The sequence below is a fragment of the Tachysurus vachellii genome, chromosome 9 (genome assembly GCF_030014155.1).
Source record: "Tachysurus vachellii isolate PV-2020 chromosome 9, HZAU_Pvac_v1, whole genome shotgun sequence".
NCBI classification, from domain to species: domain Eukaryota; kingdom Metazoa; phylum Chordata; class Actinopteri; order Siluriformes; family Bagridae; genus Tachysurus; species Tachysurus vachellii.
Genome location: NC_083468.1, coordinates 10438143 through 10461764, shown reverse-complemented (window position 1 = coordinate 10461764; position 23622 = coordinate 10438143). Strand labels below are relative to the sequence as shown.

The following is a 23622-nucleotide window of genomic DNA, read 5'->3' as shown; positions in this document are numbered from 1 at the left end:
AACTGCTAGTTTCAGAATCTAGTGTTGTGATGTCAAAAGAAGACTTTATGCAAACGAAATAATGTCAGGAATTTCCATGGAATTACCCAAAAGAACAATCAGTGCACATAATTTTTATTCTATCTTTAATGCATTACATAAGCTTAAATTTCTTTGAAAGCCCTCTCCTTGTCCACCACCATTATCTCCTTATAATACTTTTAGTCTCTATATCAGTGGTGTCAAGCCAACAGGTTGTAAATTGATGATCAAATTTTTGGCCAGTGTTCTGTATGAAAATTTTTGTTTAATTTTTTTAAATCACAAAAAAAAGCAAATCACATTTTACAAAGGTTTGCAAAGTTTTTATATCAACTGTAGCATGCCAGTACATTTTTTCTTCATTAGCCAAAAAAAAAAAAAAAACAATGCCACCCTCACCAAAACCACTTCACACCAATCATGCTGTGTCAGCAGGAGTTTGTATGTGGAAATTCATAACATACTCCAAACTTTTTTGGCCCATTTTTACCAATTTATCAATATAAATTGTTTAGTAGAAAACTTTATCCGTGAAGTTGGTGAGGTGATTTGAACAGTTTGTATCTCCAAACCTGTTCCATGGTGAAGTAACACTGTGTAACCACAAAAACTGTATAGATCATTTTAATAGATGAACCTAATATCTTTATGGAGGAGATGATGCATTACCACTTGGCTGTTTTCATGCATGAATAACAGGAACATGAGAGTGAAAGTGCAGTGATTTTATCCAAAAGCCAAAAGCAACATATGATTTCTTCTGAAAGTTTCATAAGATCAGGAACTTCTAGCCATTTACCATTATTACTCTAATCTAAAGCTGAATACAGAAGAAGAATAGATAATGTGTTCTTCTTGTTGTTTCCTTTGTTGCTTGTTGTTCCACTTTATGAGACGTAAAATTTCATATCACTTGAAGTTTAAAGGTTTTCCATGCACGCTATAGACATATTAATTGTTTCTGAACTTTTTACACACTCTTATAAGACGATTTTGAAGGGTTTTTAAGGACTCAATCATTGGGCAATTCAGGGTTCTTCACTCTTGTTGAGTTTTATATAAGAACACTCTAGAATGCTAGTTTTGGTTATTATTTTTACCTAGCACCTGTTCTTTCCTCCAGCACCAAACAAATCGGAAGTGTTACATAAAAAGTCTGAAGGATTTTAAAGGGATAATAATTATGTTTATTTGGTTGTTTTCAACGTGTATGTTTTTTGTAAAGACCTTTAAGATGTCATTTAAAGAGACAACAATAAAATCCTTAAGGTAAATGCATTATTATTATTATTATTATTATTATTATTATTATTATTATTATTATTATTATTATCATCATCATCCTCTATATAATTTAAGTAATAAATAAACAGATCTTCAGTAGCCACTTTGATGATCCATGTTTTTATGATTGAACCACAAAATATAATATTTAGGATGATTTATTCTCCAATGTGCAGTGCAAGCTCTTTACAAGGCACCAGGATGGCAGCAGTTTCACTGTTGGAAGGTTATGTATAAAGTGCATATATACAACCGGACGAGGGAAGTAGTGATCGATTTTCAGATTTCATTTAATTGCAACTGCTGCTCATTCTAACAGAAACATATAAATAACAACAACAATGATTATAATAATAATAATAATAATAATAATAAGAAGAAGAAGAAGAAGAAGAAGAAGAAGAAGAAGAAGAAGAAGAAGAAGAAGACGACGAAGAAGAAGAAACTGATAAGGAGCTAACTTTAAAATTGCATATTTTGAGTAGTTTTAAGTTTGCTATGTTAGAGATATGCTATTCCGATTATACCACAGCCACACTATTATTAAATCCACATTGTCAATTGAAAATGAATCATCCCTACAATTATTGTAATCAATCTTTTCCCTGTTAAGTTGAAAATGACTCTTTTGTGTGACTGTGGCTGTCAATGTTCTGGCAACCAGATTCCCAGTGGCTGTCAATGCTCTAGCAAACAGTGTTGTACAAAGTACTAGAAAGCAAAACTTGAGTAAAAGTACAAGTATCGTACTAGAAAAAAGACTTTGGTAGAAGTGAAAGTTACTTTTTAGAATATTACTCAAGTAAAAGTCTTAAAGTATGTGATATATACTGTACTTAAGTATCAAAAGTAATTTTTCTGATATTTAATGTACTTAAGTATTCGAAGTAAAAGTAAAATGTAAAATTTCAGTGATTTTCGGTAGGCATAAGAGCAGGGGCGGTTCTAGGATTTCATCTTTAGGGGGTTTAGCCCTCAGGGAGAATTTAAAACAAGAAGAGTTTTATATTATATGACTACATAGTAAGCCAAAATGTATGGTATTATTAAATGGCAAAAGTGGACACCAACATTTTATGCATGATGTAATGATATCAGTCTTGAATCAAATCAGTTCATGTATATGTGCATTCTCTACAAACAGTGTGTCCAATGAATGCAGTCATTAATAAAAATACTCACAAGACAAAGACCAAATCAATAAATGTTATTTTGATTTTGTATTGAATGGAATGTTTGCATTAATATTTTGTTTGTGCTACAACTCTGGTAATAAGAATAGTGAAATTTCACTGCTTTTGGTTGCCGTATTTGCGGCTTTCAGCCGATTAACGTTATAGATAAATGCCTCCAGCTCTGACTGCGCGTGCACGCTGCGCGTGCCTGTGCTTCTCCGTAGAGCGTGCGGAGCGTAATGCAATCTAGGAGCAGTGATTCGCCAAACCTCCCTTATTGCAGTCGCACACATTTCTTCTGATTTTATTTTGTAGTAACGAGTAACGAAGATGCTTAGTGGAAATATAACGGAGTAAAATTATACATTTTATCTAGGAAATGTAGTGGAGTAAAAGTGAAAGTTGACATGAATTTAAATAACGAAATAAAGTACAGATACCTGAAATTTCTACTTAAGTACAGTAATGAAGTATTTGTACTCCGTTACATTACAATACTGCTACCAACCCGGATTCCCAGTGTCTGTCAATGCTCTGGAAATCCCGGATGCCCAGTGGCTGTCAATGCTCTTGCAACCCAGAATCCCAGTGTCTGTCAATGCTCTGGCAACCCGGATTCCCAGTGTCTGTGAATGTTCTGGCAACCCGGAAGCCCAGTGGCTGTGAATGTTCTGGCAACCCGAATTCCCAGTGGCTGTCAATGCTCTGGCAACCCGGATGCCCAGAAATAAGAAAGACTAATTTACCTGTAGCTAAAACGTTGTTTTTATTAGCATAATTTATATCAATGTTATTTGTTTTTATTTATTTTGATTTATAAGCTGTATTCTATTTTTATTTAACGATATCCGATAACTGATGATTTTTCTGCTTGTTTTTTGACACAGGCCGCATTTTAAGTTTATATTTCAAAGAACATGGTTTTTATTTGGCCTACATATTGTTAAATGTATGTATTAGGCTAATAAGTTATTAGGTTTTATGGTTCTTATTGATATGCTATAGTTTTGTGTGTGTGTGTGTGTGTGTGTGTGTGTGTGTGTGTGTGTGTGTGTGTGTGTGTGTGTGTGTGTGTGTGGTTGTGTGTGTGTGTGTGTGTTCTAGAAAAGTTTAGTCAGAATAACGTTGAGCGTGAGTCTCTGGTGTGACTGATAAAAAGTCCTTTAAATCTCCAGCTTCCTCCATTAGTGTGACCCATTAAGAGCTTTTGTTCACTAATTATTGAGGTGTTAATGAACGATGCGCCTAGACTGCAGGAAAGTGTGTGTGTGTGTGTGTGTGTGTGTGTGTGTGTGTGTGTGTGCCATTTGCGCATTCTCCCCATTAATGTGTAGAAATTACTTCATCCAACCCTGTAACTAGATTTTGTCCGGAAAACATTATTTCATACCCTAAGTGATTATTTATTTATTTATTTATGTTTAAGTCTTTAAGCCCCCTGCACACACACACATACACACACGCACGCACGCAAGCACACACACGATCCTCCTTCTAGAAGGATGTGTTTTCCCCAGATGCAAAGTGTTAATCGTCCGTTCCATTAAATCCACATTACACATTTTTTTTGAGAGCAGTTGTAAATTGTGTCCCTCAGGGTGTCGGTGTGTGAAGGGCAGTGTGTATATGTGTGTGCAATGACAAAAAAAATCCTAAAATAGGATCTATTTCTTTAAGCTTCTTTAAGTATCAAACATTTAATAATACATATAGTGACACATTTATAGACATAGGCCTGTCGTATGCATGCGTTCGTTATGCACATAGAGACCCTGCTATACACCAGGTGCAGGAGACCCTCTCTTGTGCTCCTGCCCCCATTAATCCTGTCGGACCCCCCTGTGATCTTCTCCATTACACGACCATTCATTAAGCATTAGAGGAAACGCAATTGATATTCAGATGACTATCAGTCTGAGAGGACGAGGATGTGGATTCGCGGAGGGAGAGAGCAACTTCTCAGAAGACTCATTTCTTTCCGAATGAGCAAATGATCACTTAGTGAACACATATCTATCTATCTATCTATCTATCTATCTATCTATCTATCTATCTATCTATCTATCTATCTATCTATCTATCTATATGGCTGTCTACACGTTAACAATCCTATAAATTGTTCTTTTATTCTTTATACAGTGCGTTTATAAACAAGAGTATATATACCCATGCGTTCTTGTACAGGTTTACAGTATCTAAGGCTACTGCTATTGTGATTGTACTGATTTGTCAAATGATTATTTGACTATTTGTTTGTATCTGTTTTGCATGTGTCGTTGTTCGGTTCATCCAAATTCCGAAATGAAATAGCCAATTAACAACAATTGCTATTTTAATTACTATGGTATTTATTGATGAGATAATTTTTGACAAGCTTAAACAAGATAAACAAAACTCAAATAAGGTTATGTATAGCCTATAATCGACATTTAAATGTGTGTTTTAATGTTTAGTTGTCTGATTAAAACGGACAGAGGTTTACAAAGTTTGTATAACAAAAAAACCTAAAAAATAAACAAACAAATAAATAACTAAAGTAAACAAACAAATAAATAAGTAAATACATAAACAAACAAACAAACAAACAAGTAAATAAATAAAACAGACACTGTAATATTATTTTGTTTCTTCAAGTAAATTTATATGTATGTTCCTATTCTAAAGAATATGCATTTGACTAGTTAAACTGACATTTTTACGACTATTGCTTTCTTGCATTGAGGTCAGCACTCGAAGTTATATTTTTTAAACCCAGTCATTGTCGTTTTATTCCTTTACTCTGGTAATACATTCAGTGCAATCAATGCAATAAAAAATAAGCTGTTATTTTTAAATAGTTTTTATTTTCCAACAGAATGATGTTTTCGAAAGTTGATTCAAACTTTAATTTCAAGGTCTGGTGCCAATATACAGGTCAGCAGGGGGCAAAATGGATTCGTCCTGAAACTTGGAAACCCGGAAGGAGGAGGAATGAAAGATAATATTTAAACGAGGCGTTGATGAGGCGTGGCCTTCTTTTTTTATACCTGAGCTTAAAGCCGGCTGAACTTTTAACTCCACACGCACTCTGAGATCCAGTTCCCCAAGCAGCAGCACGGTGCGCGCGCTGCTCCACATCTGGATGTCCTTATTTCTTCTTATTCTGGATTTACTCTTAAATGTTTCAGGGATGAACTGAAGAGTTTCTGACAACGAGACTAAGAGAGATATAAATACATTAAAATATCCAAGTTACAGCAGAGGTCAGTTTTTAAGAGTTATTGATATTATTGGAGTTCGCGCTATTTGGATATTTTCTCCTGAATATTGAATCGGATCCTGAATTTTTTTTGAGACCCAAGATATTTTAAAAAAAAACAACGAAATTTCATATCATCTATTTTTTTCTTTTGGGATGTTGAGCTCTGTGAAAATGGAAAGTCATGAAATACCGGAGTGGAGCGGATTTTACAGTGAGGCTAGTGAGGTAAAACACACGCACACACACACACACACACACACACACACACACACACACACACACACACACACACACACACACACACACACAATACTGGTAAATACTGGTAAATTATCAATAATTATTATAGTTAATAATAATGTTAATTCAATCAGCACATTTTATTATAATATTAAAATTAAGTCGCATGCACACGTAATAACCAATAAGAACATGTATAAAGTTAGGGTTAACAAATTATAATTAATTCGGTCCTGTTGTTCTAAATTGTTATATAAATATGTGAATAGTATTGCAATAAAACAATTTGTAAAAAAAAAAAAAAAGCAATTTTCACGTCTAAAGTTGTAGTAAAATGTTGAGTTTCTTCCACGAGTTCCTTTAAAACTGGCTGTTGATAAAACTCTAGAGTTGAAATTTGCCTTATAGATTAAATTAGGCCTAGTGTTAAGAGTCATTTCGGATTTATTATTTAAAAAAAATAGTAAATAAAATAACACTTTCTAAAGAAGAATTGAATGTGGATAATTAGTTTTAAACTTAAAATCATTTTTAAGCGGATTACACTTTACGAAGAGATATATGTGTCCTGATGAGTCTCTATCTAAACATTTAATCTGTAGTCAAACTTTTAGGAGAAATATTAATTAGCCTAATGTACTTATTATGCATTTAAAAATGTACAGATTATATCTAATAAACCGTGGGAAATAATGTATCTAATAGTCAATGGGATCTAATGCAGCGATTTACCTCGCCAACATAACACATAATAGTTTTATAATTAAAAATAATGAAACTATTTTTGCTCTTTATTTTTAAATACGAATTAAATACTCTACGAATTTTTCGACCAATCAAAATAAGTAGAAATATTGCTACAATATCAGTAGCTTTAGAAGGATTTTAATACCCCACGTTCTTTGCTATTTTGTCTATAAAATATTAAATATTTTTTAAATATATAAATATCTTTTTTTAACTATGATTGTGAATCATTTTTAAAATTGATATTCTCCTCGGACATTTAAGCCAAAGGAAAAACTGAAAAATTAAAGGACACTAGATACAGGAAACAAAGGAAACCGAATAGTTAGTAAATAGTAACAGTTCATTTTTGTTTTATTCTGTTGCTTTTGAGATTTGAGATCCAGAGACAATTACAATTATAATCCATTTAAATTGTAGTTCAATAATCAGGTTTTATGCAGTATTATGAAACCATTTCTATAATCTAACAGAGTAAACCAATATGCAATTATATTGCAGTGCCTTTATTTTTAAAGATATAATAAAATTATATCTAATTTTATTATATATATTTTATAATTTTTATTTAACTATAATCAAAGTGTTAGTATGTATGTATGTGTGTATGTATGTTTAAGTTTAATATATATAATTATTCTTTGCTCCAGATGTATTCCCCTGCAAGTGCCATGAATTCTGTGAGTAGTCTGAACAGTTACATCAACTTGAACCCGGCTGGCTCGAGTGCAAGCATGAACATGGGATACGGAAACCCGGGTCTGAATGCCATGGGTGGAGCGACCAATCACATGAACCTGGGTACCTCTTTAAACCCCAGCCCATTAACCCAATTAAGCCCTTCATCTTCATCTCTGGCTCCACTTTCTCACTACCAAAGCATGAATCAGCTCAGTTATCCATCTCCACCATCACTGAACCGTGCTAAGGAAGTACCCAAGCCATATCGCCGGTCTCTGACTCATGCCAAGCCACCGTACTCGTACATCTCACTGATCACAATGGCGATCCAACAGTCAGGCAGCAAGATGCTAACTCTGAATGAGATCTACCAGTGGATCATGGATCTGTTCCCATACTACCGTGAGAACCAACAGCGCTGGCAGAATTCAATCCGCCATTCACTCTCTTTCAATGACTGTTTCGTTAAAGTTGCTCGTTCGCCTGATAAACCTGGGAAAGGTTCTTACTGGGCACTGCATCCCAACTCAGGCAACATGTTTGAGAATGGATGCTATCTTAGGCGCCAGAAACGCTTCAAAATCGAAGACAAGCCAGGAAAGAAGGGTAGGGGAAAGTCTCAGGATGGCTTGAACTCTAAACATGGGAACAGTGAAGGTGTGCAGGAGGACCGAAGCCCTGCTACAGGTTCATCTGACGGTGCCGATTCAGCCCAGTCTGATGTTTCTCATCCTGGCTCTGCATCTGAAGAGCAGCAAATGAGTCTAGCAGCACTTGAGGGTCCATCTCAAAGTGCTATTCCATCCTCAATGCCCTCTACTGGAGCTCACCTGCACTCCGAGGGCATAAACACAAGTTCTCATCTCCTCTCCAATCCCCTCCAGCATCATCATCTGGATTTGCAGAATGACCCACTCAAGTCCATGGACCCTCAGTACAACTTCAACCACCCGTTTTCCATCACCAACCTCATGTCTAATGAGCAGAAAATGGAGCTCAAATCATACCAGGATCATGTCATGGCCTACAATGGTTATGCAGCTTCCTCACCTGTAGCCGCCAAACAGATTTATGACAGCGCTGGTCCCTCAAGCATCGACTCAGGTGCCTATTACCAGACCCTCTACAGCAGGTCTGTGCTTAATGCGTCCTAGATAGGGGCTTTCCAAAGATTTTTTTTTTTTGGACAAATCAGGTTTTAAAAAACCTTTGATTGGTAGCAGGCCTTTAACGCAATGAAAACAGGACATTTATTTCTCTGTCTCTGACTACATATGTTGAAATTCATAGGAATGTCATTGGATTCGATAAAAACAAGTCTATAAAAGTGCTTACCCTGCCCCTCACTCTAAGTTTTTAAGCTTCCACACCAACTGGACTGTAAAGCCCCTTAGTCAAAGGTAGTCAATCAGTCAAGACATGTTTGTAGTGTGATATTTGTTTCTTTATTTTTGCATTGGAGCTGCAGGTCTCACAAAGCTAACATTTAAGGGAAGTTTATAGCCTCCTGTTTAGCAGCATATAAACTGCAAGCCATGTCTATTTCTTCCTCAGCAAAGGTTGATATCACTGCACATGAGCATCAGACTCTGGTGGGAGGTATAATCTACAGCTGGAATGCATAGATATATGTTAGAAGATATATAGTTCAAGTTATTTGTATACTTTAGTGTTTTTATACAGTTTCAACATTCTTTCTTGTTTTATAATGTTTACGTAAAAATGGTGTTACTGAGCCAAACAATGTCTATTAAGGTCTATCAATTGAGTGCTAAACTGGTATCTCAGTTAATAACATAAAAACAAGTCTTGGCTGATCAACTATATTTGTGGCAGGGGGATGACTGTACATTACATTCATGACCAAATTGTACCTTTAATTGAGATGAACATACAGAATCTGATATACCAGTAACACCCACCTCCACGCATAGGCCAGTGTGATGAACTTACACAAATAGATTTTGTTAAACATTTGGCCTTTTTAATGCCAGGGCCTGGCATTAAAAAACAAGGATGAGATACAAACACAAAATGTGTATATACACTGTCTGTGGCAAAAGGGGAAAAGCCATTTATTTATGAAGGGAAGAAATTAATATATCTTATTTTTCTTTTTTTGTGTTTTGGGATTATTATGGGTTGTATATTTTGTGTGTGTGTTTGTGTGTGTGTGTGTGTGTGTGTGTATAACAATGTCGCTACAGTACAGTCTCATGTTACAGCATAGTGTGCCGTTCCTGTTAGCATAAAGTGCGCAAACGTGTAATGTTGCATTGCTACATGTGTAATGACTTTTAAAAAAAAAAAAAATGGCAAAGATATTTTTAAGTCTATGCTTTTAAACAAACTGTGGTAAACATTTAGTCTCAAAGCCCTTTTCCAGTAATTAAACTGAGTCTTAAAAATAAGAAAAAATGTTCTGTTATCATTTGTGTGCCACAGCAAAGTTTTAATGGCTATAAAGTGCTAGGCATGTGCCAATATTACATGTAATAATTTTCACACTAATCACCTGTCCTTTAAATCAAATTTGTAATATTTTTTAAAATAACGGGCCTTGGTTATTACATTGAATATGACCCAAATGTTGATAAATTGTTTGTAGGAGCAATTACACAACATAATGTGCTACTCATAAAAATCCATTTGATTCAAGAAATAGATGTACAGATTACGTTTTCAAAAACTTATTTATTTTTAATGACTCATACATTTCATGATATAAATTGGAATGTGTGTGATCTCATATAAATAAAGAAATCTGAAAAACAAAAGCTGATAAATTCATTCAAATAAGTCTAGGCATTCAAATAAAGTAAAAATAAATGGCATTTTTTTAAAGGAGCAAGTTTTTAACCAGTTAGGCCGGTTAGCTGCAGTGGCTGAGATGCTTTACTGGAAACACTACACAAGACCATTTAATTGACATTTTGTCATTTTCAGCCCTCTGAGAGTTTTGTCATGTACGTGTAAAGAAAATTGTGGTTACTGATTTAAAATAAAATTCTTTTTGGGTTTGGATTGGCCTATGAAAGCATTAACATAACCTGACTATAAAATGAATAAGCAAGGCCCAATGTTTCTAAAAATGACTGTATGTAATGCACTATTTAGTATTCAGCTTCATTATAGCAAACTGTGCATGTAATATTCAGTTATTTGCTAGCTGCTCAGCTCAAACACAGCTGAGCTTTTAACGTTTATGTAACAAGGTGACTAACATTGCTGACTAACTAAAGCCTGCTAACAAATTACACATACAGCCGATCAGGTCATATTACGTTTGGTATATAGGTGCACCTATCTTGAACAATTTCCCGTGATATTTCAATACAAATAGAGCTGCTAATCCTAACAGGAAAGAAAAAATAAACATTAGTTGAGACAGAAAGCTATCTCCCAACTGTAAACATATTCCTCGGTTGCAAATAGTTTCAGAGCTAGCAAGTGAAATTGTCAGACAAATAGTTAAATATAACCACAGGAATGTCTTCTGTCAGTTTATGAAAACATGTATTTTAAGTGGTAATTCCTGTTATATCATATCGTGTAACTGAGTAACAGTTATGAGTGCTTGCAAAGAGCGGTGAACTTCATTTACACACAGTACTTTGCACTAGTGACCCCCTGTTTAAGGGAGGGGGTACTGTCAATTTGTTACTACAAAGCCTTGCAACTACTTTATTTCACACAAAAGAGGCTAATCCAATTGATGACATCATGCTAACGTGTCACTCGTTGATCATCTCAGACTTTTAAAAAGTTTTTTTTCTGTTGTGTAAAAATAAAAGGTTTGGTGTGAGGAAAAACATTTCAGGTCAGAAATGGGTTATTGTTGTGTTATTGTTTATTTAAATTGTTTGCTTTCAGTCCTCAAAGAGAAATGCATTAATATATGTGTATATATTATATATTGGCACAAAAGGTTGTTATATGGTATATTTCATGTTCTTTTCTTATTAAAAGATAAAAACTGGGGGATTATTTTGAGTTTCTGTGCTTATTTTAACATATGCTTCAGGTATCATCGTTTATTTTAGTGCTTATTTTAACATATGCTTCAGGTATCATCAGTTGTTATGTTAACCTGTTAAAAAGTTAAAAAGCTGCAAATTTGCTTATATTATTCTTAAATATTATTATAACAAATATTATTATTAGATGTATAGATGTAGAATCATATTATTGGACATTTAATGCTCATTTAAATAATAGCTGTCCATCAAAACTAGTTATAACTAGTGACACATTACATAAGTTACACATTTTAGACCATATAAATTCGGATATTTATTTAGTCATAAAGCAAAATCAACATGCAAAATAATTCATTTTCTAAAACGTCATGTTGTGAAGACCAAGATAGCTGCTCATAAAGATTGAATAAATTAAATGTCATCATATTCAGTCTTTATAAGTTTGCAATGAAACCATTTGACTAAATATCAATTTTCAGACAAGAAGCCATGCTAGACTCCTTAAATAAACATAGTGAGCTACACACACACACACACACACACAGACCAGCACTCTTATATGAGTGAAAAGGACCACAGTTTCCTCAGTGAAACAGATGTAGCCTTATAACAGCATGTATGCGGTTTTTCAAGGTCACCTGGTAATAAAATTTCTCAATGATAATTACTTAACTGTTGCTCAAGCAATGAACATGAGATCCTTCTGACATACAGATATGGGCAAAATAATAAGAATTAAATTGTAATGTTATACATACTACACTGTTTGGGTTATTATGGGATATAGAGATTACAGCATTACAGTCATTCCAGAGTGCATACACACACTGGTGTATGCCTTGAATTTATTTTCATTTACACTGACCAGCAGAGCCTCCACTAAACATCCCAATGAGTGTATAGAATCCTGCTATCATGTGTTGCTTCCTGCTTCTTCATTGGTTAGTCAGTAATTTGATTTGATGTTCTGATGGACATTTGTTTTTTTTTTTAAGTCACATAATTCTAGTATATATTCTAGTCGAGCAAAAATAGAATATACTAAAACTGTTAAATATAAATGATTAAGGAACCAATATTTTAATATTTCTAATATAATATACTGGTCTATTATAATTTTTCTAGCCCAAATTTCATTGTTCTCTGGAATGATCAAATATGCCTTGTGTAGGAAGCGATGGTCTGTTCATTAATCTTCCGTTACTGTTATATCCTGGTCAGGGTGTGGTGGATCCGGAGCTCGTACTGGGAACATTGGGCCTGAGGCACCATGAACACACACATTTACAGACTCGTTCACACCTAAAGGGATTTTTTTTAGCTAGCAAATTCACCTAGCAGAATCTTAAAATATGGTTGGATTGATATGGGTTAGACTCCACACAGACAGAAACAGGATCTCAGGAATGAGTAGTCGACCATGAGATGGCTCGAGGTGGTCTGTCATTTTTAAGTATTTATACAATGATTTATGCTGAGTTTCACAGAAACTGGAAAGTGGTTTGTGTGCATCGTTCTTTGTACTGTCACAAATTCTGTATTGTTACAACACGTTGCTCAGATATTACTGGAACCAAAAATGAATATTAAAAAAATAAATATCTTTCAATATTACAAATTGTGTATCATAACAATAATATTAATCAAATACCAGCAACTTAATTTAGATGAATGATTCAATAAACGCTCAGGTTACTTCCGGTGTGGAGTTTCAGTTTGTCCTTCTTGTGTTCCTCTGGTTTTTTTCTAACATACCTAAAACATGCCCAAAAGGTCTACCTAAAAGTGCCCCATGTGTGATGAGTGTGTGAATGTCTGTTTGCATGGTGCCCTTGGATGGGCTGGCATTCCATTCACAGTGTATTCCTGCTTCACAACCACTACAACTGGCTCCCCTACAACTCTTACCAGGATAAGCAGTTGCCACAAAGTCTGAGTGTGTTCAAGAAACTGTAACAGGCTAAAAGTTAATCAGTCTATACAAAATTGTACAAATATTCCTAATGAATTTAGAAATACATCAAATAAAAAGACCAATAAAGAAAATGCTTCTATTTTGCTTTATGCTTTACCAATTTAAAACAAAATCTTTAATTACCAAATGATTCTATAAGAAATGAGTGGAAATGAAACATTTATAAAATATTTACATGAACTTGAAAATTTCTTGGCATTTGCTTTAAGGACAGTTTACTGGCAAAGTGTAATTGCGTGTAAAACCTGATGATTCAGGTTCGATTTAGAATTTTGGATCTCATTGTATTTCTCTGTCCATCTCCATCTGTACCAAATGAGGTGGCTTTGTCTCCCTCCCTTCCTTACCTTTTATCCTTATGTGACCATTTCTAAATATTATCTAACCTTCAGACCAACACTTACTGCTTTATCTATTCTGCTCCTTTTATAAACAAAATCTAGTTCAGTTGTAGAATTGTAATTTCTGTTGAACAGATCCTCTAGTTAATGTCAAGGGTAAGACAGTCACAAAGTTATTGTAAAGCTAAGATGGTGTATCTTGAGCTTGTTACCTATGAGTGCTAGCTGCCTACCTGTTATACATTTAATAGTAGCTATTTAATATAGTTAGTAGTAATTTAGATCTAATAAGTTTGCAATGAATAATAGAATATTTCAGTTAATTTCAGATGTTTAACAGATGTGTTTTTGTAAGTAGTGTTTGTAACCATATGGATGATCTAAGCCATGTTTATGTCAGATCAGTAGACCTCTCTCTTTACTGTCATTTTTCATTGTTAGATTATGAGTGAGTTAATTATACAATTAACATTCTATGGAGCCCTGTGATGGGTTGGCACTCCGTCCAGGGTGTATCCTGCCTTGATGCCCGATGACGCCTGAGATAGGCACAGGCTCCCCGTGACCCGAGGTAGTTCGGATAAGCGGTAGAAGATGAATGAAGATGAATGAACATTCTATGGACACTTCATAATATAGTAACTATTTAAAAAAACATTAGGTGTTTATGGAGCCTTATATGGCTATTTAACTAGACGTTAACTGTAATTGTTATTTCTCTATATTGAGCATAGTGGTGCTTTGCTGTTAAAGCTGATAAGACCAGCATTACACTGATAGGGTTTCCAGAGAAACATAAAAAAAAATTATGAAGGGCTCACCTCACCTGTCTTATCGGCACAATAACGTAGTTACCCTGGAAAATAAACGTAAAGAAAGAAAAAGTTTTGTGCATTAACTGTTTAATCAGAATTATTCCCTGCCATCTTGATTAATATAACCAGCTAATTAACTAACCTTAGCTAACAGGTTACACTAGCTGTGTCTCAAATCATGCACTATACCTTCACACTATACATTGAGTACTTGACTATCTCCCACCTGGATATTTGTATAACAGTAACAAATCATATTGAATAAATTATGTAATAAACATAATTGACAGCTATAGATAGATAGATAGATAGATAGATAGATAGATAGATAGATAGATAGATAGATAGATAGATAGAGAGAGAGAAACACACTGGTCTGTAGACATATTATTAGATTGTCGTATGGCAAGACAGAAAGAAGGGCAGATTTTTCCCTCTATTTCTTTCTTTCAATTTCTTTCTTCAATTTTAATTCTTCTTTTCAATTCTACTATTCTTTCATAATTCACATTCTCCTTCTTTTCGTTTCTTATCTATCTTTCTCTTTGTATTTGTTCTTTTTCTTAAGCGCTCTTTCTCCCGTTTGTTTCCTGCAGGAAGTGCACATGTAGTTGATATAGATTTAGGGGATAATAAATGTTACAGTTGCATTTCAGTAAAAGGATATGACCTGGGTAAACAGGAATGTTTATTTACAGGTGGTGCAGATAGCATCAAGTCAGAAGGATCAAGATGGAGAGAAACCGTGCCCTTCCCTGAAGATGTAAAAGAGTGAAATATCCTCCACTGCATCCTGGAGGAGGAACACGGTCTGTTTACATAAGTGGGTTTTAAAGAAAGCGTTTAAGCCACCCGTTCACGCCTCAGGCTGTTTCTTCAGTTATGACACATTTGAAGGATGAGTGTGTGTGTTATGTGTGTGTGTGTGTGTGTGTGTGTGTGTGTGTGTGTGTGTGTGTGTGTGTGTGTGTGTGTTTGTGTGTGTGTGCGCGTGTGTGTGAGACAGAAAGAGAGAGAGAGAGAGAGAGAGAGAGAGAGAGAGAGAGAGAGAGAGAGAGAGAGAGAAAGAGGGTGAGACTCTCACCTAAGCTTTATATCCGTCTTGTGTTTAGAACTGACTTTGCATTATGACTCATGTGTGATTGGCATCTTAAAAAAAGTTCATATGAGATTAATAATTAATAACAATAATATTTTACATCATTGTTGATAAAGTTGCAATGAAATTTATTTTTATTTATTTTAATTAATCCATGCTAATTAAAAGCCAAATATTGTGGTTTATTTTTGCTCCATTTTATAAGGTGCTAATAACTCAGACTGCTGTGAGAGAGTTTATTGTGAAGTCAATGTACATTCAAGTTTGTGTCTCTAACTAAACAATGCACACAGTATAGTAGACCTGTCTTATAGTACAGATGACGGAGACATGTCTCTATTAAATCATATGTCAACTATGACATCATTACACTTTTTACTGCAGTCATATAATGAACTGTCACCTTTATGGTCTTCTTAGTCTGAAAAGTTTGTGTTTGTGTGTTTGTGTGTGTGTGTGTGTGTGTGTGTGTGTGTGTGTGTGTGTGTTTAAATACAATCACATTCTAATATTATAAAGCCATAGGAAAATGTTAAGGACCAACTGTGATAAATAGTTGCTGAGACAAATATTTTAATATTTGTTAATACTTATTATTTAACATTTAATTAAATATAGATGGTACATATGCAACTGTATATACACGTTATTAAATAGAACTGAACTTAGCATTAGTGCGACAATATAGTCACTCTGTGTTTTAATGCGCAATGAGATGTGTGAGCTGTTTTGCAGTACAGAGTGTGCTGGCCTAGTGTGTTCACCAGGTTTCCAAGAGTGAGTGGGTGAGTGTGTGTGTTTCAGATAAGGACATGGACTTTGCTCATGACGGTGCTGTAGGTGAGGCTAACACAGCCTCTGATTAGCAAAGACAGAAATACGACATGATTAAATTTTCCTTACAGAGAAAGACAGGCAGATTGAGCTGTGTTTGATCACTGGGTAAACAAAGTGTGTACGAGCCACAGTCACTCACACATGCACAGTCACTCACACATGCACAGACACTTGCACACACACACACACACACACACACACACACACACACACACACACACACACACACACACACACGCACACACACTTTAATACAAACTTATCCATATCCATTATATCTATTATATACAAAACCAACTTGAAAACAATATAACAATTACATTTTAGCAATATAAATACATATACAGTACTGTATATATAGCCTAGTGTGCAGTGAGAAAGAGTGTAATGAAGTGTGAAGGAAACAGACATGAAGGCAGTCATTCAGTCATAACATACTGTAAACATAAATATAGCTTTTTATGACTTTCCGATAACACACAAGTGTTTGAACCTACACAGCTCAGACAACAGAGACAGATATTATAACGTGTCATACTACGCACTATCTGTGTAACAAGCTCCTCCCATTATGCTCAATCATCATACTGCTTGAGTTTACTCTAACCTCAAATACAGACTTCAGCCAAGACATGTCCAACAGCTGCATTTAAGAAATTATGCTAATTTAAAAATCTATAGATTCCAGTTTGGCATTAGTGATAGTTGGGCTTAAACAAATTGTCTCATATGTAGCAGACTAAGTGTATATTTAAAAAATACAAAACAAAATACTACTCCTTTATCATCTGAGTCAGTTACAGTGCCCAGTTCTGCCAGTACCTGTTTTTTTTTTTTTGTTCTCATTTCTACACATAACACTTTCATACAATTCACAGAAAGTCTGTTTGTGTTTACAGAACAACTCAATACCTTGACAAATACATCTAGTTTGCTAGCTAGCATTACATTAAGACTGTCTTTGGAGTATGTTAGATAAACATCAGTTGCTAAATAGCTAACAGGCATTACATACAGTATAGTATAGTATAATATAGTGGCATATCAGCACAGGGTTGTAATAGTTAAATAATCTGGTAATTAGCACAAATCACAGTATAAAACAAGATATTAGTGGATTTAAAAAGTTGATATTACACCAAAAGGTAAATATTTTCTGCAAAAATCAGATGACTAGCTAGAGTTCTAGCCTAGCCTTCATTCTGTCACTTGTCATACATGTAATTTGATGAGCTCATCAAGGGTCTGTCTGAAAGGCCAACATCAAGAAGAGACTCATTTTTACACTTTAACTTCAATTTCATTTTCACTTCTAAGTAATAATAGGATTAGGGTCCTTTCTTATACTTTATAGCATCAATAAACAAACAACTCACATGGGACAGTGAGACGGAATGAGGTGTGAAAACCAATCCTGCGGTAGCTGCAGTACTTGATGGTGTGAGACAAATCATCAAGTTCACACACACGTTTATGTCTCTTTTACACATTCACTTCTAATATTCATTATCTTGTTATCTATTGAAAGCAAACACATTTATTGGTTTCATCCTACAGCTTCACACACATTTTCCACACACATACACACACACACAAACAAAAGTTGCATTGTCATTAATTATTTTTTTTCCATTATTCCCTACTGTCTAATGTTAGCTAATATTTGGATATTGCTGTTTACCATACCCATTAGCATAGCATAAAAGATCCAAAATAGGTAATAAAAGTAAGTACATTCAAATTGATATTAATAAAACACATAAACAATTATGTGTTACAGTTATGTGTAACAGTCCCTATTGTTTGTGTATGTTGGTGACTGTACAGATAGCAATACCAGTTGCTGCTAGACACTTAATTATCCTCTTTTGTTTATCTAAAAGGTTATCATTCATAATTTTCAATCATTTCTTCAGTATTATGAAAAGCATTTTGTGGAGCTGAGCATAAAATAGCCATACTTAGCATCGTGTAATGTGCACTTATTCTTTAACTATATGTAAGGAGAACATGGCAGAATCCATATGCAGAATCGCAAAGAGCTTTAATAAAGAATAGGGCAAAGAGTCCAAAAAGAAACCAAATCAGGGTCAAGGTAAACAGGCAAAGAAATAAAAAGCAAAGAAACATTCAGCGTAGCAAACAATCAGACAAGGGCAAAATCCACAAAATTAATAATCCTACACACAGAAAAAGGTCATAAACAATGGCAAAAAGCAAAGACTCTGAATGCAGCAAAAACTGACTTTGAATCTGATACAAGCTCGTAATTCATTTAAATGTCCGCGATCCTAGAAGTGGGAACAAGAAGTTACCTACAGTAGAAGGCTAGTACTCTGGTGAGGGTTCTGGAGAAGTTGTTCTCACAGAAGGAAGTTCCCAAGGAACACTTAATGGTGTTCTCATATAGGGTGGCCCCGGGGTTTGGGTGCTGGTCAGGCAGGGTGTGCTTGGTGGAATTCTACCATGTCGAGTTGTCTAAAATGTTGACCCACGATTGCTCCTCTGCTCCTCTCCTCTGTGGGTTGGCCACTCAGTTATGGTGCTCACTTTACTGGGGTCCATTTCTACACCCCAGCCATTTATTATGTATTCTAGGAATACGATTGTGCCCTAATGGAATTAGCATTTTTCCACTTTCACAAAAAGATGATGCTGGAAGAGTCTGTGAAAAACTAGGCACACATGGTTTATGCAGGATTCACATATGAGTGAGTAAATTTCGAATGTCATCAATGTAAATGATTAAACAGCGGTTCAGTAGGTCTTTGAGGATTTCTTTGACAAACACTTGTAAGACTGCAGGCATGTTTGTCAGACCATACAGCATCACAAGGTATTCGAAGTGCCCCCTGGACATCAGGTACACTGTTTTCCACTCCTCCACCTCCCATATCCAGATGAGGTTGTATGCATTTCTTAAGTCTAATTTTTTAAAGATTAGTGATTCCCAGAGCTGGAATACCGGACTGTTTTGGTGTTTAGTCCATGATAGTCAGTGCAGGGCCTCAGTCCCCATACTTCTTCTCAACAAAGAAGAATCCTGCTGCAGCTGGGGATGATATTGATGGCAAATCCAGAATCTATTAGGGCTACAATCTATTAGGGCTCACTTTAGTGTCTCGTGGGTAGGCTTCTGCAGACAGGCTACACAGCAATGACTTGCTCAACCACATTACAAGCACAGTTGGAGGTATAGGCGATGTTAAAGATGGGTTCGGACAATTTAAATGTCTGCAAACCTGGAAGTGTGAACCAGAAAGAAACCCTGTAACGGAAGTCTAGTATTCTGGCGAGGTTTCCATCTGGCAAGCTGGAGGGGGAGTTGCAGGTGGTGTTCTTACACTATACAGAGTATATTAAATAAATTTGAAAAGTAAAAAACAAAAATAAATATTTAAGTGTAAAAAGATAGGTAACACATCTTGATTTGGCCATTTAAATCCCACTCTTTTTTGCAAAAATGCTCAAGCTCTATCCCAATGTGTGGGGTTCTCCTGTGCTCCTGTGGTTGATAGGTTTAGATCTTGGCTGTGATTGAGCCATTCCAAACATTGATGTTCTTGTATGAAGCCATTCCTATGTTAACCTCAATGACTGCTTTGGGTCATTAACATGCTGTAAGGTAACTTTTTTCATTTCAGCTGTCTCATAGAGGTTTTGTGCCAAAATTGAAAAACAGCCACATAGCAAGATGCTGCCACCACCATGCTTGCGCTCTGTAAGCCCTCTTGTTTTTGAATCATACATATATAATATTTTACAATTATGCAGACAAAGCTGTACCTTTACCCGTAACACATTTCTACATAGTTTTGTTTTATTCTAAGTCTTATAAAAGCATGATCAAATCATGGCTGCCTGAAAAACAAATTGTGACAGATAGGATATTCCTGTGGCACCTTTTAACATTGCTGTAGGTCTACTATGAAACTATGTATGACAATGAAATAGATCAACCTATTTCATGGTGTGTGTATGTGTGTGTATGTGTGTCTGGTTCAACTCAGTGTACTGAATGAAAAAAGGGTACAGCAATATATAAACACAACTTGGTTTTTGATGTACATATAGTTTTTAATTTAACTGAACATACAGATTTTTTATATATAAACACAACGTGGTTTTTGATGTACATATAGTTTTTAATTTAACTGAACATACAGATTTTTTTTTTCGTTTTGGCCTGACTTCATTGAGGCTACATACTGTGTGCCTTTGAGCTATGGATGTTTACAAACTGTAATATAGAATAAATTAATATGTAGTAAGGGTACCAGCCTCCAAAATTAAGATCCCAATGCTAACATCTGAAGTAATAAATTCCTCTTAAAACTGTGATGGTATCTTTGTATCGTCATCCTTCACACAAACAAAACATAAGAAGCTTTTAAATAGGTAACAGTAACCTCTCTCATTTCCCAAATCATCTCAAAATATTAAACTCTAAATATAACCTTTGGTATCTTACTGGAACTTCAATATTTACTGTATTTCTTAGAAATGATGTAAGTTATTTAAAATGTAGGTCTGTGCTTGTCTGTTGACCTATCTCATTAATCCTTTCCTCTTATTTCTGGAACACTCAGCTAAACTACACACACACATACACACACACACTTACATGATACATCATATTTCATTATACTTTACAAATAAAAACCTATTTCTTAGATGTTTGTTTAGAGAGTGAGATGGATGAAAGTACGCGAGAGCAGCGATGCTGTATTTCTTGGCAAGGCTTCCTTTAGAATACATCAAGGATTCAAGGATCTAGATCCAAAATCAACAAAAAAATCAGAAAATTGTTTATCCGTCCATTGTATACCGAATGTGTTTTTGCATCTCATACCTACTGTAATTACCTAATATATGTCTATGTAATATGTCTTACTACATAATTCTGTTCACTGGACAAAGGTTCCATGAAAGTTTAATCATTATCAGTAATAATCAGTGACTATGAGTTGATGCATTACTGTACAATTACTTAAAATGTCCTGAAATAAAAGTCTTGACAGTTTCTGTTAACTTATGGAAGAGATTGTTCATCTATTATTATCTGACCACCAGTTATAGGTGGCACAATACACAATATTTGTTAAAAATAATAATAATAATAATAATTAAAAAAAAAAAATAATATATATATATATATATATATATATATATATATATATATATATATATATATATATATATATATATATATATATATATATATCAGTTTTCTAAATTCTGGCCTCTCATAATAAATATACTTATAACAGTATGTTTCTATTTAGGAGGACACAGCTTCTGTACGCACCATTTTTTTTGGGAGTATGAACTCTATACTTACCAGATGTCTCCCAATCAGAAGGTTTTATGACAGATGTTACTTGAGAGTTATATAAGAATTATATATAAGAGTTACCTGAGCAAACTGTTTCAAAAGCCTGTACTTGTATCTCAGTAATCGGGATGTGACGACCCACGGTAACAAAATTGTGTGTGAGTGAGCATGTGAGTGAGCGTGTGTGTGTGTGTGTGTGTGTGTGTGTGTGTGTGTGTGTGAGTCCGTGTGTGTGTGTCTTCTCAAAATTGTGAGAGGCTATATAACTGATTATCTGATTTTGACACTAAGTAATATATGATTGAACCCTACATGTCCATATTACACTCTAAAAATCTAAAAATAGTCTCGAGGGTCATTCTGAAATCTCAATATTTACAATATTGCACATCATTTGCTAAGTAATGATGTAAGTTATTTAAAATAACATGTTGATAAAACTGTTTTCTAGTCAGTTTTCACAAGAGGATAACTCCATGTCTTTTTCACTAGAAATTCTTAATATTTGCTTGTCTATTCATTTAATATTTGTCTTCATGTCTTTACCAGACATTTGAATTAAACATCAGTATGCGTATTTGACAAGTTTTTGCACAGTATTTGAATACTAGAAGTTTGTTGTTTGTCTGCATGTTAGTGTATTTCTCTATCCTCTCATTTCTGTCATATAAGGCTAAACTAGAGTTTGGTTAACTTTCCTGGCTCAGCAGAGGGTTGACAATCCTTTCTTTCATGAAGGGCAAAAAATTTTGGCCCCTTGGCCCCCTCCTAGGAAGAATTTCCCCCTCTCTCTAGCTCTTTGACTCTTTCTCTCTACAAAGCTACCTTTTTCCCCCACTTTATATTTAGCCTTCTTCTTCCCCACTGGCTGTTCTGTAGGTGCCAGAAACTGTGTAGAGTAAAAATTAAAAACCTTTCTAAATGGCAACCTTCGTGAGGAGTGTTGAAAAAAAAAGCACAGATGGATGAAGGGATGGTGGGATGAAGGGGCAGTGCTGGTTTTCTTTGGCTATTTCCCGTAATTACCTGTGTACCTTATTCAAATGAAGGCCAAGCGTAGTCCAAAAAAAAAAAATATTTACATTCCCGCAAAATTATATTCCAAAATGATGTTTTTCAAAAATATGTTGACAGCACTTCCCATGTGGGGCATTAAACCAATACAAACACAAATCCACTACAAATTCTTACTCAACTGATTCATGTAAAATGGAAAAGAGATTTATGATTATAGGGGAGCTTTAGGAACAGTGCCAGCACAGATGGTGCTATCAACAGAGCCATGGTGTGGAAAGGAAACAAAATCATGAAGTCAAAATAAATATAATAAAATCTGCTTTTAAAGTGGTCAGTTAGAATTGATTTGCATTATTACTGTAAATATTTACAATTCGGATTACCTTATCTCCATTAAAAAATATTTGAAACGTGGGCTAATGACAGATTAAATTTACTCCATTATTTGGTTAAAAATAAATGTGAAAAAATTAAGCACATTAATAGGGAGAGGCAGGTCGGAAAGGAAGTGATAGAGTCATGTTAAAGAGCCATGAAATGATAAAAGGAATGCAGACCCCTTCATCTTATGGGTGGAGTTCCCACCTTTGCATGTGTGTGAGTGTGTGTGTCTACACATACACAAGCTTTTTCTGTTCACACACAGTGGCTTCTTTCCTCTCGGTGGCTGGAGAGACGGAATTAGTGATACGGTGAGAGTTCCACATTTCCAAGACAAATAAACAAGTCTCTCTCTCTCTCTCTCTCTCTCTCTCTCTCTCTCACTCTTTCTCTCTCTCTCTCTCTCTCTCTCCCTCTCTCTCTCTCTTACACACACAAATACACAAAATAAAC

At 34.9% G+C, this 23622-nt stretch overlaps 2 protein-coding genes across 3 annotated transcripts in view; one reads left to right on the top strand and one right to left on the bottom strand.

Annotated features, from left to right (window-relative positions):
- The window catches only part of LOC132851049 (latent-transforming growth factor beta-binding protein 4), a 424131-nt gene that overhangs the window by 108493 nt on the left and 292016 nt on the right, over positions 1-23622 (bottom strand). Inside the window, exon 36 of one of the 2 annotated variants that reach the window (XM_060877625.1) lies at positions 16058-16075. The exons of the other annotated variant lie outside the window; for it this stretch is intronic. The gene's annotated coding sequence lies outside the window, so the exon portion shown is untranslated. Of the gene's footprint in view, positions 1-16057; positions 16076-23622 lie in introns of those variants that run through there. 2 annotated transcript variants of the gene reach the window in all.
- On the top strand, positions 5536-10140 carry foxa3 (forkhead box A3). Its single transcript, XM_060877619.1, has 2 exons — positions 5536-5946; positions 7359-10140. The coding sequence occupies exons 1-2, from the start codon at positions 5875-5877 to the stop codon at positions 8541-8543; spliced, it is 1257 nt and encodes a 418-aa protein (XP_060733602.1). The 5' UTR covers positions 5536-5874; the 3' UTR covers positions 8544-10140.

Excerpts from the sequence above, each read along its gene's own strand:
- foxa3 (XM_060877619.1), top strand. The coding sequence starts at position 5,875 with ATGTTGAGCTCTGTGAAAATGGAAAGTCATGAAATACCGGAGTGGAGC. Across the intron at positions 5,947-7,358 it reads TTTACAGTGAGGCTAGTGAG|ATGTATTCCCCTGCAAGTGC; the intron begins GTAAAACACACG and ends TCTTTGCTCCAG.